Source organism: Engraulis encrasicolus, chromosome 7 (genome assembly GCF_034702125.1).
Source record: "Engraulis encrasicolus isolate BLACKSEA-1 chromosome 7, IST_EnEncr_1.0, whole genome shotgun sequence".
Lineage (NCBI taxonomy): Eukaryota > Metazoa > Chordata > Actinopteri > Clupeiformes > Engraulidae > Engraulis > Engraulis encrasicolus.
The window spans coordinates 30,080,547-30,097,106 of NC_085863.1; the positions used below are offsets into that span (position 1 = coordinate 30,080,547).

General features: G+C 46.1%; 1 protein-coding gene across 3 annotated transcripts in view; it reads right to left on the reverse strand.

Moving 5' to 3' along the window:
* Positions 1–3,159: 3,159 nt before the first annotated feature.
* Positions 3,160–16,560, reverse strand: part of ppp2r2bb (protein phosphatase 2, regulatory subunit B, beta b) — a 161,450-nt gene continuing 148,049 nt past the window's right edge. For all 3 annotated transcript variants that reach the window (XM_063203230.1, XM_063203231.1, XM_063203232.1), the window contains exons 5-9: positions 14,305–14,482; positions 9,911–10,075; positions 7,810–7,979; positions 6,264–6,355; positions 3,160–4,446 (exon numbers count right to left, since the gene is read on the reverse strand). In XM_063203230.1, the coding sequence (XP_063059300.1) occupies positions 4,167–4,446; positions 6,264–6,355; positions 7,810–7,979; positions 9,911–10,075; positions 14,305–14,482 (885 nt within the window). In that variant the 3' untranslated portion in view covers positions 3,160–4,166. The remainder of the gene's footprint in view (positions 4,447–6,263; positions 6,356–7,809; positions 7,980–9,910; positions 10,076–14,304; positions 14,483–16,560) is intronic.

A 16,560-nucleotide genomic window follows, 5' to 3' on the forward strand; every position in this document is an offset into this window, starting at 1 on the left:
ATACTAAAATCAGTCACTACATATTGCAGTGATTGCATCAGAAAGTGTACTCAATTTCTGTGGCCGGAAGATGATCATGCAGACACGCAGATCCTGCAGATGATCATAAATATTGTCCCATTTTCTATTTGTGGACAATCAGCTGCTGTCCTACACACTGCTTATGGGGTAGAACAATGACTGGAAAATGGAACAGACTGGTTATCCCCTGTTAGACACAATGTTATTAATTTGCTGTTACCAGAATGGCAATGACCAAGTCATAGTGCATTACTAATGGCCCTTTGTTATGTCATAAGTACATGTTATTACATAACTACATGACTATTACCAGAGATTCTTTAAGTATAGAGATATGCCAACATAATAGGTTGCTATGGGCACCTAACATGACCAGGTTCCGGTCTGCCTAAAGGGGCGTGTCATAATGCTCCTACAATGAATAGAACAGTCCTTAGGCAAAGAACGTAGATCTAACAAGAAGCGTCATTTTGTTTCTTTTCCGGTATCCACTTTATGTCGGGTGAACGCCCCCTTAGGAGACCTTCGGTTAGGAGACCTTCGGAGTCCTGAGGTTGAGAATAAATCAAGCCCCCTTAGCGCTGTAGATGGCGGTAGCGCACGTCTTGAGCAAACACGTCAAAAATAGAAGAAGAAGGAGGGGACAACGCCCCCTTAGGAGACCCAACTTGAGCCCACGCTTTTGCATTGAGTGGGCGTGGTTTGCGTTATCTTTCTCTTATCCAGTATTTTTGGTCCTTAGGTCTGCCTAGGTCTGCCTAAAGGGGGATTTCCCCCCCCCTCCCCCTTGCAATAATAGAACCCGGAAACAATGGGCCAATGGAACCTCTCTCTCTCTACTCTCTCTGCCATTACAGTGTTCCACTGGTGGAACGGCATGCATTAAGGGGCTACCTGTTGTAATCTACAGAATGCATGGCAACAGCCTGTTATCACACCGCTGTTTAATGGCTGTGTGGCATTACCAGAAGAGAACAGCAGGGGGCACTCCTGTATTTCCTGAGTCGGAGCCTTATGAAATGTCTATGAATACATAGCTATTTGCAGGAGGCCTTGTACTTGTTGTGTTGGTGAAATCTTAGGAAAAGAAGACGAGGGCATTCAGAAAACAATAAGGAGGCTCTATCTCCTGTGTGCTTAGAAAATTAAAGGTCTTAAAAAGCCAATGTCTGGGCTCTCGCCGTCCTCTTTATTAGGTAGACCTTCCTAGCGCTGGGTTGTACCCCCTTTTGCCTTCAGAAAGGCCCACATTGAGCCAAGAAAATATTCTTACTGCACTACACCACCAGCCTGAACCGTTGATGCAAGGCAGCCTGGATCCATGTTTTCATGTTGCTGATGCAAAATTTTGACTACCCAAATATTGTGACAGAACTCAAGACTCATTAGATCAGTCAACATTTTCCAATCTTCTATTGCCCACCTCTGGTGAGCCTGTGCGATTTATAACCTCATTTCCTTGTTCTTAGCTGACACAGGAGTGGCACCTGGTGGGATCTTCTGCTGCTGTAGCTATCTGACTCAAGGTTCGAGGTGCTGTGCATTCATTGATAATCTCATGCATACCTTAGTTGTAAGGAGTAGTTATTTGAGCTACTGTTGCTTTTGTTTCAGCTCGAAGTCTGGCCATCCTCCTCTGACCTCTGGCATCAACATGGCATTTTCGCCCACAGAACTGCTGCTCACTGGATATTTTCCTCTTTTTTGGACCATTCTCTGTAAACCCTTGAGATGGTTGCATGAATATCCAGTGGATCAGCAGTTTCTGATTCTGAAATACTCAGACCAAGTCCATCTGGCAACAACAACCATGCCATGTTCAAAGTCACTTAAGTCTCTTTGTTATATCACCTTAATTACCATTCTGATGCTTGGTTTGCATCAGATTGTCTTGGCCATGTCTACACGCCTAAATAAATGCATTGACTTGGCACTATGTGCTTGACTGATTAGAAATTTGCGTCAATGAGCAGTTGGAAAAGTGTGCCTAGTAAAGTGGCTGGTGAGTGTATGATGGTATGCTGCCAAAAGAGATGGCCGTGGCACCTCTCATGGAGAAAGATCTTCCTGTTCAGTCTTATTGTGTCAATCACTGAAGCATGCAACCAAACAATGAAATAATCAAATGGAACGCAAGTAATTGTACCATACATTTTTTTTTGTTTATTTCTTTACAAAAATTATAGAACAAAAGCAGATCATTGCTACATTTTTTTTTGTTTGTTTCATTTTTTTCATGTTTTCTCTCAAATCAATTCCTATCCGGTAGCATATCCCAACCCTCTGCAGGTGTCAGCACATCACGTCCACCTCATCAGAGCCAAGAGAAGAATAAATTAAATAATAAATAATAAACAGCTTCACAGGAGAAGGGGGGAAGGGGGGTCGAGGGAGGAGGGGGTTTTCTCAAGAGAGGGTACGGGGAGAGGGAGAGAGGGGGGGGGGGGGACTTGGACACAACAAGCTCTCAATCCAGCTTTTGCAGCGACAAAGAAAATCAGACATTAAAAAAAGGACAAAAAAAGTAGCACATTCCACTCATTCCATTGTTCACCACATTCAAGTTGAAGTTTCATGAAGTCTGCAGGACAAGCTTTGTTTGAGCTTTCTTTTTTGTTTCGTCAGACCCAGCTGTCCCAAGTCCAGTTTCTCTAAAACGCTGGGGCGTAGTAGGGGGGGTGGGGTGGGGGTTAAGGAGGGGAATAGTGTCACCATGTTGCAACTGAAGTCCAGCCCCTGGCCCGGCCCTACTTGCAGGGTGTCAGGGTGGTGGGGACACATAGGAACCCAAATATGGGAGGACGAAACAAAACAAAAAAAGTGAAATCAAATGAAGAGGAATGAGAACAAAAGTAGAGGCAACAGCCATGGTAGTCCCAGTCTGTCTGTTAACTTGATTTTTTTTTTACGTTTGTCTTTTTTCATTTTTCTTTTTTTTTCTTGTATTTTTGTAGTTATTTTTGTTCCATGGGGGACAGCAATGTCCACCCCTTTGACATTTACACAATGCAGCACTAGCTGACTGGAAAACCAGCCCTCTGAATACCCCTCCCCTCCCCTTCCCTCCCCTTCTCACCTCTCCCTTCTTCTCCTTCCCTCCCCATCCCTTCCACCCCACCCACCCTCTGTCAGCCACATTCCCTCCCAGTCTTCTCCTCCCCTCTCCCCTCCTCACTCAGGGAATATTGACACCTGTCAAATGCAGCTTTTCCCAATAGGTCAACTCAAGAAGGCAAGAGAGGGATAGAGCAGGGGGGGGTGGAGAGAGAGAGAGGGAGAGAAAGAGAGAGAGAGGAGTCAGGTGGAATGGAGGGTAGGAGAATGGGTGGGCTGGGGAATGAATGGGTCGGGTAGACGGGGGGCTAAACGTCAATCCTGGGTTGAGAAAGTAAAAAAAAAAACTCTACCACAAATTGATCCAACCAGCTTCGACCCAGCTGACTCAAAGGTAACCAGCATAATGAGCACTCGAGATCAAGATACGTAGATCAGCTAAACTCAGTGAAGACACTTGTGTTAGAGTCCAAAACATGGCAAGTTCTTTTATTTTACTTTCCAAACCCAGGAATGCCACCTCTGTAGGGTATTCCAAGAACCCGGATCAGTAGTAAACCGGGCTAAGTTTACCTTGACGGTAGTGGTAAATCATTTAATAGAAGAGCCTGGTGATGTCACTTCTAGTTCATTTTCGAGTTCTCAACTAAATGACACCTGTGGACTTTCTATTAGCATGTTTTACCACTTCCTGTATGTTAACTTAGTCAGGTTTATCACTTAACCATGTTGACCAGGGAGGGTTCACTTGCATGAAGGGTGGGGGGCCGGGGGAACGGCCCGGTGGCCTCAAACTCATCCTCATCCTCATCCTCGTCTCTCCTGGTGTCCTCTTAGTTGACCTCTAGTTAAACTTGTATTTTTTTCGCACACCTCAGCTGGCAGGTGCGTCGGAGATGGCCCATGCGTCACTTAGCAGACAATTTGACAAAAAAACTCCTGCACACTGACTGTTTCGCTATTTTCTTTAACGCACAACGTTTCAACATCATTCGACGACGTTCAAGATTGAAACGTGTACAGTATTAAAGAAAACAGTGTGTGTGCTGGAGGTTTTTTTTTTTCCAAACTGTCAGTAAGTTGACCTCTTCTTAGTTGACCTTGTCCTGGAAGATGTAGAGGTTGTTGGTGGCGGCGACGGCGATGATGTTCTCGGAGGGGTGCCAGGCTGTGTGGAGGATCTTCTTGCTGAAGTCCAGGCTGTCTACGCTGATCTCGTCCTTGCGCCGCTTGCCGCCCACGCACACCTTGCGCGGCTTCAGGATGGCGCGCGGCTTGCTGTTCTCGCGCGAGGCCTCCAGCGTCACGTCGCGCTTGGTGTTGCGGTCGAACATGCGGAAGAAGTTGTTGTACGAGCCGGTCATGATCACGCTGCAGTGGGGAGGAAAGAGAGGAAGAGAGAGAGAGAGAGAGAGAGAGAGAGAGAGAGAGAGAGAGAGAGAGAGAGAGAGAGAGAGAGAGAGAGAGAGAGAGAGAGAGAGAGAGAAATGAGTATACAATAGTACGGAGACATGGGGATTTGGTTTAGTTTTGTTTTGTTTTCTTTTGGAGGAGGGGGTGTTGCCTTTATTATTATTATTGTGACAGGACAGTGAGAGATACAGCAAGAGGGGGGAGAGATTTGGAAGGATCGGCAAAGCGCCCAACATCGAAACCCGGGTTGCTGGCGAGGGCCCTACCGTTAGAGCCACAATAGGGCCAGAAATGGGAATTTGTCATTGTGATTTTAGTACTTTTTCATGAAATGCTTCTGACTCAAGAGGATGAATTCAAATCATTCAATGCAATCAAACTGGATGAGGATAAATTCCTCAAACATCGCATGAACACATAGTCAATTACATGAACTCACATGATATGTAGGCCTACTGTACATGTATATTGTGGCTGTATACTGTGGCATTTAGTGTATCTGTATAATGGCAACGGTTTAAACACTTTGTCCCATCCTATGCATATACAGTATAGGCTATTCCATGTAAGGAGAGCGCATTGCTCTGGCTATAACGTGTGCTCAGAGGCTCTCTATCTATCTATGTATCTCAGCCTCCTTCACATGAGCACTCTGATGCGTCATCAGCAGCAGCTTCATCTGAAGTTGAAGTTGCCACGTTCGCAATTGCATATCAGTCCCCCAAGAGCCCCCTCACCGCTCATGACGTGTTGGTGATGTGTGACCCAATTACCGGGAAACAAATACATGACAGGCCTGGGAGTTTTAGGGCGAATGCAGAAAAGATGAAAATAGAAAATGGACACTAGACTGACGGGAAAATGCAGGAGTTTCTCCCAGAGGTGGGATATGAGTCAGTGCAAGGCATTTTTAAATCCAGAAAAAAACAAGTTCATTGCTATTTGCCGCTGCAAGTGAACAAGTATACAGGCTATAAAACTAGTAGATCAGTGCCTCTGTGGTTTCTGTTTGACAGCTGAGGTGTTCCTGGACTTGCATATTATTGCCTTTTTCAGGAGTGATACAATTATCTGCAATCTAAATGCAAAACCTGAAATATGACACATCTTCCCCATGGTGTGTTCGGGGGATACTCTTTGAATATTAATCTGACAGGAATAAGCTTTCTTTAGCTGTAATGCACTTTCACAAAATAGTTCTCATTCATAAGCCCGTATCATAAGCTCACAGGCAATCCCAAACCAAAACAGTGTTGGTATTAGGCTATGATGATGACCTTAATAAGTATTTGGATGGTGGTAAAGTCGAATAAAACTCTTCTGTATAACCACAATGTAATCTATTAGTTTTTTTCACCAAAAAATGTTAACTAATTACTCTGACAAAATGTATCACATTTTTTCAAGATAAAACTTAATTTAATGAAAAATGTATGTAATACTGTAATGAAAAGCAGTAACAATTTAATCTGTTTTGTTATATTATAATATGTTGGCATAGATAGATTTCTATGTATGGCATGAGTCTTACAGCAGGCCTAGTTGTTGCTTAGCAACTGCTTGCTTAGTCAGTATGGTGGTGGCTGTGTGTGTGTGTGTGTGTGTGTGTGTGTGTGTGTGTGTGTGTGTGTGTGTGTGTGTGTGTGTGTGTGTGTGTGTGTGTGTGTGTGCGTGCGTGCGTGCGTGCGTGCGTGCGTGCGTGCGTGTGTGCATGCGTGGTGCCGTGCTTTGTGTGCTTGGGTCAGCAGTAAGCATTGGGTGGGTGAGTCACCAACCTGTCTGAGCCGTTCCAGACACATTCAAATTTGTCGAAGATGCAGTCGTTCTCATACAGGGAGCACAGCTTACTTCTTAGATAGTCATGCACCTGGGGGTAGGATAGAGGGATGGAGGGGAAAAGAGAAGAGAGACAATAGAGAGAGGGAAAAATAGAGGAATTGAGGAGCTGAAATTAGCCATCTTACACAAGACTAGCAGTAAACAACGTGACCGACACACCAGAGAGTCCTGTTCATTTGAGCTTTTTTTAAAAATGATTTTCCTCAAGCATTACCATTACTGTCACTCACTGGATGATAAAAGGATTCGGTTCCAAAAGAAAGACTTATTTTTGTCTTATTTTTCCGCTCCATCAAATGATTTGTCTGTCGTCATCAGATGACACGTCTCCAATTACCGGTACTTGAGAGAACAGTCAATTACAAAGCAGTGAAATAATGCATTACAATGGCTCATTGTGCCAGAAGACATTGTCTTCTTGTCTGTCATCATGCACACTTCTGCTCTACTGCACCATTGCTGAATTGTCTGCTGTGCTGTATTGTCTTATTGTCTTATATGCTTTTTTCAGCCTGCCAATCAATGCTGGGGAAACAACAGCACAAACTCTGTAAGACTAATCAGTATGAGACAAGAAAAAGGTACACACTTAGAAGCCATATTCACAGGCACTGGTGGGTTAATATGGCAGTCATACAATGGCGTTCATCATGTTCACAACACCTGCTCCCACACCAGCACGAATCGGCCACCACTTTTTTTGCTTTTCGTTTTGCCACGATACGGCTCAATCGCAAAGCAAAAAGTGGCGGCCCAGTGGCGCTGTGTCGAGCTGTAGGCCTACCAGAAAGCCGGCAGTGGAAAAGAGGCCAAAGAGGCACAGCAGAGATGCGAGCAGAGTCTATGCAATGAGAACACACTGGCAACCTTACCTGAAAGGTCTCGATTACCGTACATTGTATTGACTTCTGTATTTTTGCTCTTTTACACCCTTTCATGCAACTCAACATATAAATGGTGATGTAGAAAAGTTATTTGTATTGTACAAGAGGAACACATTAAAGAACAGTCTTCTTCTGGTTCTGTATCCACTGTGAGTCTGTAAGACCCTTTCATCATTATACTGTATTAGATAACACTGCATTGTATTAGCGGGCACTTTTCTACAAAGTGACCAACAAACTGAGGGCATCAACAGGCTAATAGAACAACAGACTTATCAAAAAGGGAGTCCAAGGCACTCTTCTTGTGCAAGGTCTGGTGGGTCTCTGCCCTCATGTTTTTAAACTTAATAGCCATGTTTAAACAAAGGTTTTTTACAGCAATATTGTTGCACAAGAAGAGTGCCTTGGACTCCCTTTTTGATAAGATATTGTTTTCCCCCACACCCACTTCAACATTTTTTCAGCAATTCCTGAGCACTTAAGAGTTTCTCTTCACTTAAGTGCTCAGGAATTGCTGGAAAAATCAGAGTTATTCGGAGACATACAATAACAGAAGCCTGGTCTCCACCATCAGACCACACCGGCCAATAAACCTCACCTGGTATGTCTCCAGGGGTTTGCTCTCCATGTTGAGGTCCCACACCTTGACGGTGAGGTAGTCACGCGTCATCAGGTAGCGGCCGCTGTGGCTGAACTTGACGTCCGAGATGGAGGAGATGATCTCCGAGAAGAAGGACCTGTTACTCGGGTCCTCTGGCTCCTCAAAGACTGTGGAATAAAAAGAGAGTTTGGTCAAGAGAGGTTGGAGAATAATCAGTCACAATGTTAGGACTAGTGCCTCTTTTCCGCTGCCGGTTTTCTGGTAGGCCTACAAGCTCGACACAGCACAACTCGGCCGCCACTTCTTGCTTTTCAAATAGGCACGACACAGCTCAATCGTAAAGCAAAAAAGTGATGGCCGAGTTGTGCTGTGTCGAGCTGTAGGCCTACCAGAAACCCGTCAGTGGAAAAGAGGCAAAAGACATACTCTGATTTCTGAGAAGAAGGACCTGTTGCTTGGGTCCACTGACTCCTCAAAGACTAGAGGAGTGAAAGAGGGGGCACCTGGTCAATACTTGAGGATGGAGTGGATCATATACTATGTTACAGTTAAAAGAAACAAAAACGTACCTCAATGTGATATTTTAAAATCATTAACACTAACACTTCTAAACTATACTCTGAGACAGAGCCGCTGAAAGCTTTGGGCAGGCTCGTGACATCTGAAATCTGAAAGGTCACCCCAGTCAATACATACAAATGTAATGGGGACCAAAGCTTTGCAACCTCGCCCCTCCAAGCCCCTCTCCTGGGGCCTGGAGCAACTGATCCCTTTGCCCCCCGTCAGCTGTAGAATTTTGTAGAATTTTCCTTTGTCTATTTTTGTTCAACACATAAAAAAAGTTATTCATGTCTACAGAATATCAATAGCTTACTCCTTTATTTTCAATGGTTGGTGGTAGTAGTAGCTGTTTTTATCTGCTGCAAGGTAAGATTAGCTCAATGACTATATTCAAACCATTGTGACTCATATAGGTGTGACTAACACCAAAGTGGCATTCTCCCAACACCCCCTACCCTAACACACACACAAACACACACACACACACAGACATGCAGACACACACAAACACACATGTACGCATGCATGCACGCACACACACAAAACGCACGCACGCACGCACACACACAAAACGCACGCACGCACAAGCGCACACACACACACACACACACACACACACACACACACACACACACACACACACACACACACACACACACACACACACACACACACACACACACACACACACACACTACAATTCCACCACACTATCCCCATGAGGTACATGACTCACATTTAGAGTGGCTGTCTCTGCGTGGCAGCCCTCATGTCTCACAGGTATTTTAGCTGCTCAAACAAAATTGCAATCCCCTCTCTCTCTCTCTCTCTCTCTCTCTCTCTCTCTCTCTCTCTCTCTCTCTCTCTCTCTCTCTCTCTCTCTCTCTCTCTCTCTCTCTCTCTCTCTCTCTCCTCTCTCTCTCTCTCTCTCTCTCTCTCTCTCACACACACACACACACACACACACACACACACACACACACACACACACACACACACACACACACACACACACACACACACACACTACTACCCCATTCCCTCCTCCAGGAAATCCACCTGAGGCACCTGACTAACATCTGGAGTAGTAGTCACAGAGTGCAGCAGCCTGCATGTCTGACTCAGGTCATATGCGAACACTTAACCTAATCCACCACTCTAACATCCACTACAATTCAATTACATTCAATTCAATTAAATTCTTAATTCCACACCCAGGGGGATCCACGTCACAATAAAAAATCATCCCAACACAGTAAAACAATAAATAAATACCGCAGTGTTCGAGTTGCATTGTTTTGCTTCCTACACAGTACGTTATGTGAAGACTTAGGATTGAGGCTGACAATTAGTTTCTCAAAAAATAGCTATCCCCAACACATGCACACACACACACACACACACACACACACACACACACACACACACACACACACACACACACACACACACACACACACACACACACACACACACACACACACACACACACACACACACACACACACACACACACACACACACTCCCACTACTCACATTTGGAGTGGTTGTCGCAGAGCGCGGCGGCCCGCATGTCACAGAGGCGTATGGATCCCTTGCTGCTGGAGTAGACGAAGGTGTTGCAGTGGTTGGGGTGGAACTCCGCCGCCGTTATCACCTCCGTCAGCTCCTCCATGTTGGCCGGCTTGATGTCCACGATGTCTGGTGGTGGGGGCGAGGGTGAAGGAGCACTAACAATAGGGGGCATCTGAAATGTTCCTTTGGAGGAAGCATTTTTTTTACTCAGCAAACGCAATGGACGAGGGTAATTTGTTTTCGACTAACAAAGCGCATGTTGCAGAAGTGGAAGCATTTATACGTCTTCATCTTCATCAATCCATTACTGTAGGGGGGGGGGTGATTCATAACAATTACTGTCTTATCAGTAAAGGCACAAAAGTCAAGTCAAGTCAAGTCAGTTTTATGGTCAATTTCTTTGCATGCACCGGTCATGCAAAGAATTTGAAATTACGTTTCTTACTTTCCCATGCAGACATAGACATACTTTAGGTAGACATAGACCCTAATATTGTAGTTTTCATTTTAGCTTGCCTTAAGGGGTTGGAAGATTTTCATCTATCCAAGACAAAGTTGTGAAGGAGTCGGAGCGGGTGAAGAGACAATGACAATATTCATAGGTGGACAATATTTAGACCAATGCAAAGTTGCTGTTGTTGTAGTAGTCTTTGGGTGCTATTCCACATGTTGGAAACAGCATTGCCTGGCATCCAAGATTGAAATCTGACCTGTGGTCATTTCCCAGCCACAATTAATCCCTGCCCCCATTTACTTTGGCGGACCTTTTCACTGCCCTACTAATCGGGACAAAAAACAAGCCAAAAGCCAAAACTAAATGACGCAAATACACAGTGAACATGCTACTAATGTGATTGAACCAAGTCTTCCATTTATGTTACGACAAGAGTTATCCTCTTTGTTGTGACCTAATTTCCGACTCGTTCTTGATTTCCCAGTAGGTTTATAGTGGGGGGGAAGCTACTGCTACAGTAGTCCTACCACCTTCCAGCCTTCCAGACACCACATTACTCCGCTGAAATGGCCATGAAGGGTTTTAATAAAACTACCCTACTTCTCGTCTGGTGTCGTGTGGTGGCAAACCAGGTTCCCTGTCTGCAAATGGCCTGCTGTGCAACAAGGCAGACACACATATGCGCGCGCGCGTGCGCACATACGTACAGCATGTACGCACGCACACATACACACACACACCCACCCTGCACCCACACCTACACCCCCACACTGTACACACACACACACACACACACACACACACACACACACACACACACACACACACACACACACACACACACACATAAAAGAATCCCGTCAGACACTCAAAAAGTGGGGCAGGAGAGCTGAACAGGCTTACGAAGGGTTAAAGCCATTCAATTACCGGCCTAAGCCGACGGTACTGCACACACCCCGCCGCCTGTAGATTTCCCAGAGGGCCGCAGGAGTATCAACTAAAGCTAGAACAAGCCACTGAGGACAGTGGCTATAGGCATGGAATCGCTTCTGTGTGTCTTTATGCGTGTGTGTGTGTGTGTGTGTGTGTGTGTGTGTGTGTGTGTGTGTGTGTGTGTGTGTGTGTGTGTGTGTGTGTGTGTGTGTGTGTGTGTGTGTGTGTGTGTGCGTGTGTTTGTTAGTGTGTGTGCATATGTGCATCCATGTGTGTGTGTGTGTGTGTGTGTGTGTGTGTGTGTGGGTCGGGTGTGTGTGTGTGGTTGGGTGTGTGTGTGTGTGTGTGTGTGCTTGCATGCATGCGTGCGTATGTGTGTGTAAGTGACTGCGTGTGTGTATGACTGTCTCTGTGTGTGTGTGACTGTCAACCCGACAACAAACGAGCCAACTGGGTGCGTCTGGGAGCTGAGCACCGGCATGGCATAAGATCCATCACACCATGGCTTAGGGGATCAAGGGACACCCAGCATGGCTCCCTGATTGATACAGTAAAATAGGGGCTTTGGGTAAATAAGACACTTGAAGTGTGTCCCTCGGGGGCCACCGTACCTCAGTCATCCATCCAGCTGCCTACTGACCTTCACGTGCCATCAATATGCCCAGACGCGGAGTGTGTGTTTTTGTTTGCTTATTGTGTGTGTGTGTGCGTGTGCGTGTGCGTGTGTGTGTGTGTGTGTGTGTGTGTGTGTGTGTGTGTGTGTGTGTGTGTGTGTGTGTGCATGTGCGTGTGTGTGTTTCTGTATGTGCACGCCAGACTGTCTGTGAGATTGTGTGGTGTGTCTGCATATGCCTGCGTGTGTATCTGCCTCCCGATATGTGCATGTGTGTGCATGCCTGTGTCCGTGCATGAGCAATTTGGCAGAGGCTCAAGAGTAGAAAATCAATAGTGATCGACCGGCAGGAGGAGGAGGAGGAGGAGGAGGAGGGAGAAGAGGAGGGGGAGGAGGAGGTTGAGGTGTAGAGGGAGGAGTAGGAGGGGGAGGAGTAGAGGGAGGAGGAGGAGGAAGAGGAGGAGGAGAAGAAGGAGGAGGAGGAGGAGGAGGAGATGGAGATGCTGTGGTCTGGGTGACGTGACCCTTTAGGACCCTCCTGAGGGCCAGGCTGGACAGGGGTATAAAGCCCCAGGACAGTTGATAAAGGCCAACCAGCCCAGCCCACCCTAAAGGCCAACCAGCCCAGCCCACCATAACCCCGCATGGCTATGCAGCAAACCCTAGCCCCCCCAAGCAATCCAACCCAGCCCACCCTAACCCCCCTGGCTACGCAACCCACCCCAGCATCACTAACCCAGTATCACTAACCAAGACCTCCATGACTACCCTGCCCAAACCAGCCTACGCAGGCCAGCCCAGTATCACTAACCCAGTATCACTAACCCAGCATCACTAACCCAGCATCACTAACCCAGTATCACTAACCCAGACCTCCATGACTACCCTGCCCAAACCAGCCTATGCAGGCCAGCCCAGCATCACTAACCCAGCATCACTAACCCAGCATCACTAACCCAGTATCAGTATCCCCATAATGAACGCCGTTCCAACTAGTAATGCACTACGACTTGGTCATTGCCATTCTGGTAACAGCAAGTTTATAACGCAGTGTCTTAACAGGCTTACCCAGCCCCCCTACTTTCTACCCTGCCCAACCCAGCCTACTGCAGGCCAGCCCAGCCCAGCATCACTAAGTGCCCTGGCTATTAAATCTGCATCCTGGAGCTCCAGGCTCCAAGGCACGTTTCACATGGCCATCCACCCAATACATCTATCGACTCAGAAATCATTACATGTTGGGGACACACTCGCACGAACACACACACACAAACGCACGCGTGTGCACACACGCACACGCACACGCACACGCACACGCACACGCACACGCACACGCACATCACTCATCTGTGCACTGCATGAACATTCACTGTTGGGGTTAGTCTATAATGCAGGGGAAGAGGGACTTGCTGTTAATGCAGGAGATGCATTAACCCCCAACCTGCTGGGAAGTGATTGGACAAAATGGAGGAAATCTGTCAACAATACACAGCACAGTACGCCGTGTCAAAGACAGCAGATTCAAGTTATTTTTGTCCAAGATTTGATTGAACAGAGACTTGTTTCCTTCATGTTCCATCTGCCAAAAAACCTGATTGGTCTGTTGACAATGCCTACTGCTTAATTACTGCAGGGGTATAATAAACTGATTTGGCTCAAGGCAAGCTTGGAGTTTGGCATCTGAAATGTTCCTTTGGAGGAAGCATGTTTTTTCGTTACTCAGCAAACACAATAGACAAGGGTGATTTGTTTTCGACTAACAATGGTCATATTGCAGAAGTGGAAGCATTAGTACACCTTCATCAATCTACTACCTATTTAGCTAAGGGTTGAAATACTGACAAAAAGGACTGGCAGGATCCTGAAGAGACCTTGTTTTGTCCAGCAATTGTCTGGCAGAATGATAATCATAATTTTAATCTGCATGAAAATTTCGAATTCTAACCTTCATGTGTGTAGATGTGGTCAATCTGTGAAAATCAGTCAAATGATCAGTCATTCCAGGATTTTCCTGTGCTTTCCTAAAGCATAATGACAATGATATTGAATCCCTCATATCCCTCTAATGAAGACGGAAGCTATACCATCGAAACATGTCAGGTAAAAGACAAAACTTTTTCATGTCTGAAGAAAACCCTAAGTTTTACTTATACATGGGTTCTAAATTTTGTATTCTCCTGACTGCGCGAAACTAGCAGTGCTCAACTCAACCTCTAACTGTTGGAAACCGCTGTCGTTCAAAAAATTAGCTCACGTCGTTGGCTGCCAGTGTCTTGCCCCTCCTCACAACACTGTGTCGATAAACAAAAAAATCCATCTATACCACAAAGGGCTTGATTGCCATATTAAGGATACTGAAGCTCCTGTTGGTGATCTCCAGGTTCCAGAGGTTGATGCGCAGGTCGTCTGTGGACATGTAGGTCTCGTAGTCGCTGTTGATGGAGATGGAGTTGATGTGGTAGGTGTGGGCGTTGGAGAAGACCCGCCGCGGCGTGGCCTCCACCATCAGGTCCATGGGCCGCAGCACCGGCACCTGAGGATGGGAGAGGAGAGAGGAGGGGAGAGAGATGGGGGAGAGAAAGTTAATTTATTGGCTGTTGAAATGTTTGTGTGTGTGTATGTGTGTGTGTGTGTGTGTGTGTGTGTGTGTGTGTGTGTGTGTGTGTGTGTGTGTGTGTGTGTGTGTGTGTGTGTGTGTGTGTCTGTGTGTGTGCGTGCGTGCATGCGTGCGTATGCGTCCAACCAAGTGCACCTGTGTGCGCGTGCATGTGTGTGCGTGTGTGCACATGAGAAGATGCTTAATTAATTGATTGCTGAAACGTTGACAGTGGTTGTTGAAATGTTGTAGAAATGTAAACCATGTTGTGGTGATGTGAATGCATGAAGGCTTGTTGAAAGGGTCCGCAAAGGTTGACATTGCAACGTAAATACAGGGGAGGTTGTTGAAAGATTGTGAAAAGACTAACAACCACATATGTGTGGAAAAGGGAGAGCGGTTGGTTGGTGGAAGGTTGTAGAAACTCAAACTCCTGTGCTGATGATATAAAGACAGGGGAGGTTGCTAAAAGGTTGCAGAAATGTGAATTGCCATGATCATGTGACCTTAGTGCGGGAGAGGGTTGTTGAAAGGTTGTAGAAACATAAACAAACAGGTTTGTGTTAGCGGAGGAGTGGTTTCTGAAAGGTTGCAGAAATGTAAACAGCCTTGGTCATGCGGACACAGGGGAGGCTGGTGAAAGGGTTGTAGAAATGTGAACTGAAAAATGTTGATTTGAACACCAGAGAGTAGGGCTGTTGTATATCTATTGTATTGGACCACGAAATCATGATACTCAGAGACACAATACTGGTGCGGTGCAAGAAGGCAGTATCGTGATATGCCCTTTCAAAGTTCTGTTAGCCTTCAGTAAGGACAACAATGTTGGCAAATGTCAGCAAAAAGTCAGAAAAGCAAATTGTGGGGTGAATTGAACCGTAGGTCAAAAATCGTGATACGAACCAAATCGTGAGTTGAGTGTATTGTTACAGCCCTACCAGAGAGGCTTTTTGAGAGGTTGCAGACACGTTAACTACTTTGGCCATTTGAACACAGCAACAGAGGGTAATGAAAGAAAGGTTGTCCAAACGTTTACGTTTACAAGACACGGTCAAGGGAACACTCTGATGTGCTGAGTATGTGAAACAAGCGCGAGACCAGACCATTGCACGTAAAAGAAAAAAATCAACAAATAAACCGACCGCTAAGTCCATTAGCACTACATGGCAATATGAGTTTCATGGAGTGCCGAATGGCCAGCCCTTCAGACCTCATCTCCGCAAATACATGTTACACGACGACAGTTACATGTTCAATCATCCTCCCTACCCGCCCTGGGCTTGGTTTTATGGCTTTATGGCGGATTTGAATGTACAGGGTGTGTGTGTCTTGGTTTATGAGGGCTAAGCATTCTGTATAGGCTTGGTCACACATCATTAACCAGAGAGAGAGAGAGAGAGAGAGAGAGAGAGAGAGAGAGAGAGAGAGAGAGAGAGAGAGAGGGGGAGAGAGAGAGGGAGAGAGAGATAGATAGATAGAGAGAGAGAGAGAGAGAAGAAAGCAAGCGAAATAGACAAAGACAAGAGGAAAGGAACAGACTGGGAGAATATGAGAGAGAGAGAGAGAGAGAGAGAGAGAGAGAGAGAGAGAGAGAGAGAGAGAGAGAGAGGCGTAAGAAATACAGATAAAAGAGTAAGCGAGACAAAGACAAGAGGAAAGGAAAAAAAACAGAGTGAAAGAAATAAAGGGATGAATGAAAAAAAGAAAACGAGAGGGACAAGATGTTGTCGTCTAGTCAGTAATGGGCAAAGCGGTTTTCTAAGAAGCAGTCTGGCCTCTCTAATGGTGACTTATCACATAGCCTGCCAGAGGAACACATATCGCACCACGGGGGGCGGAGAGGCGGGGAACAGAGTGGGGTGTGGGCAACAGATTGAGGGACTGACCGCCCCAACACACACACACACACACACACACACACACACACACACACACACACACACACACACACACACACACACACACACACACACACGTGATGCAGCCGCACAAAACACGTGCAAACAAACACACAC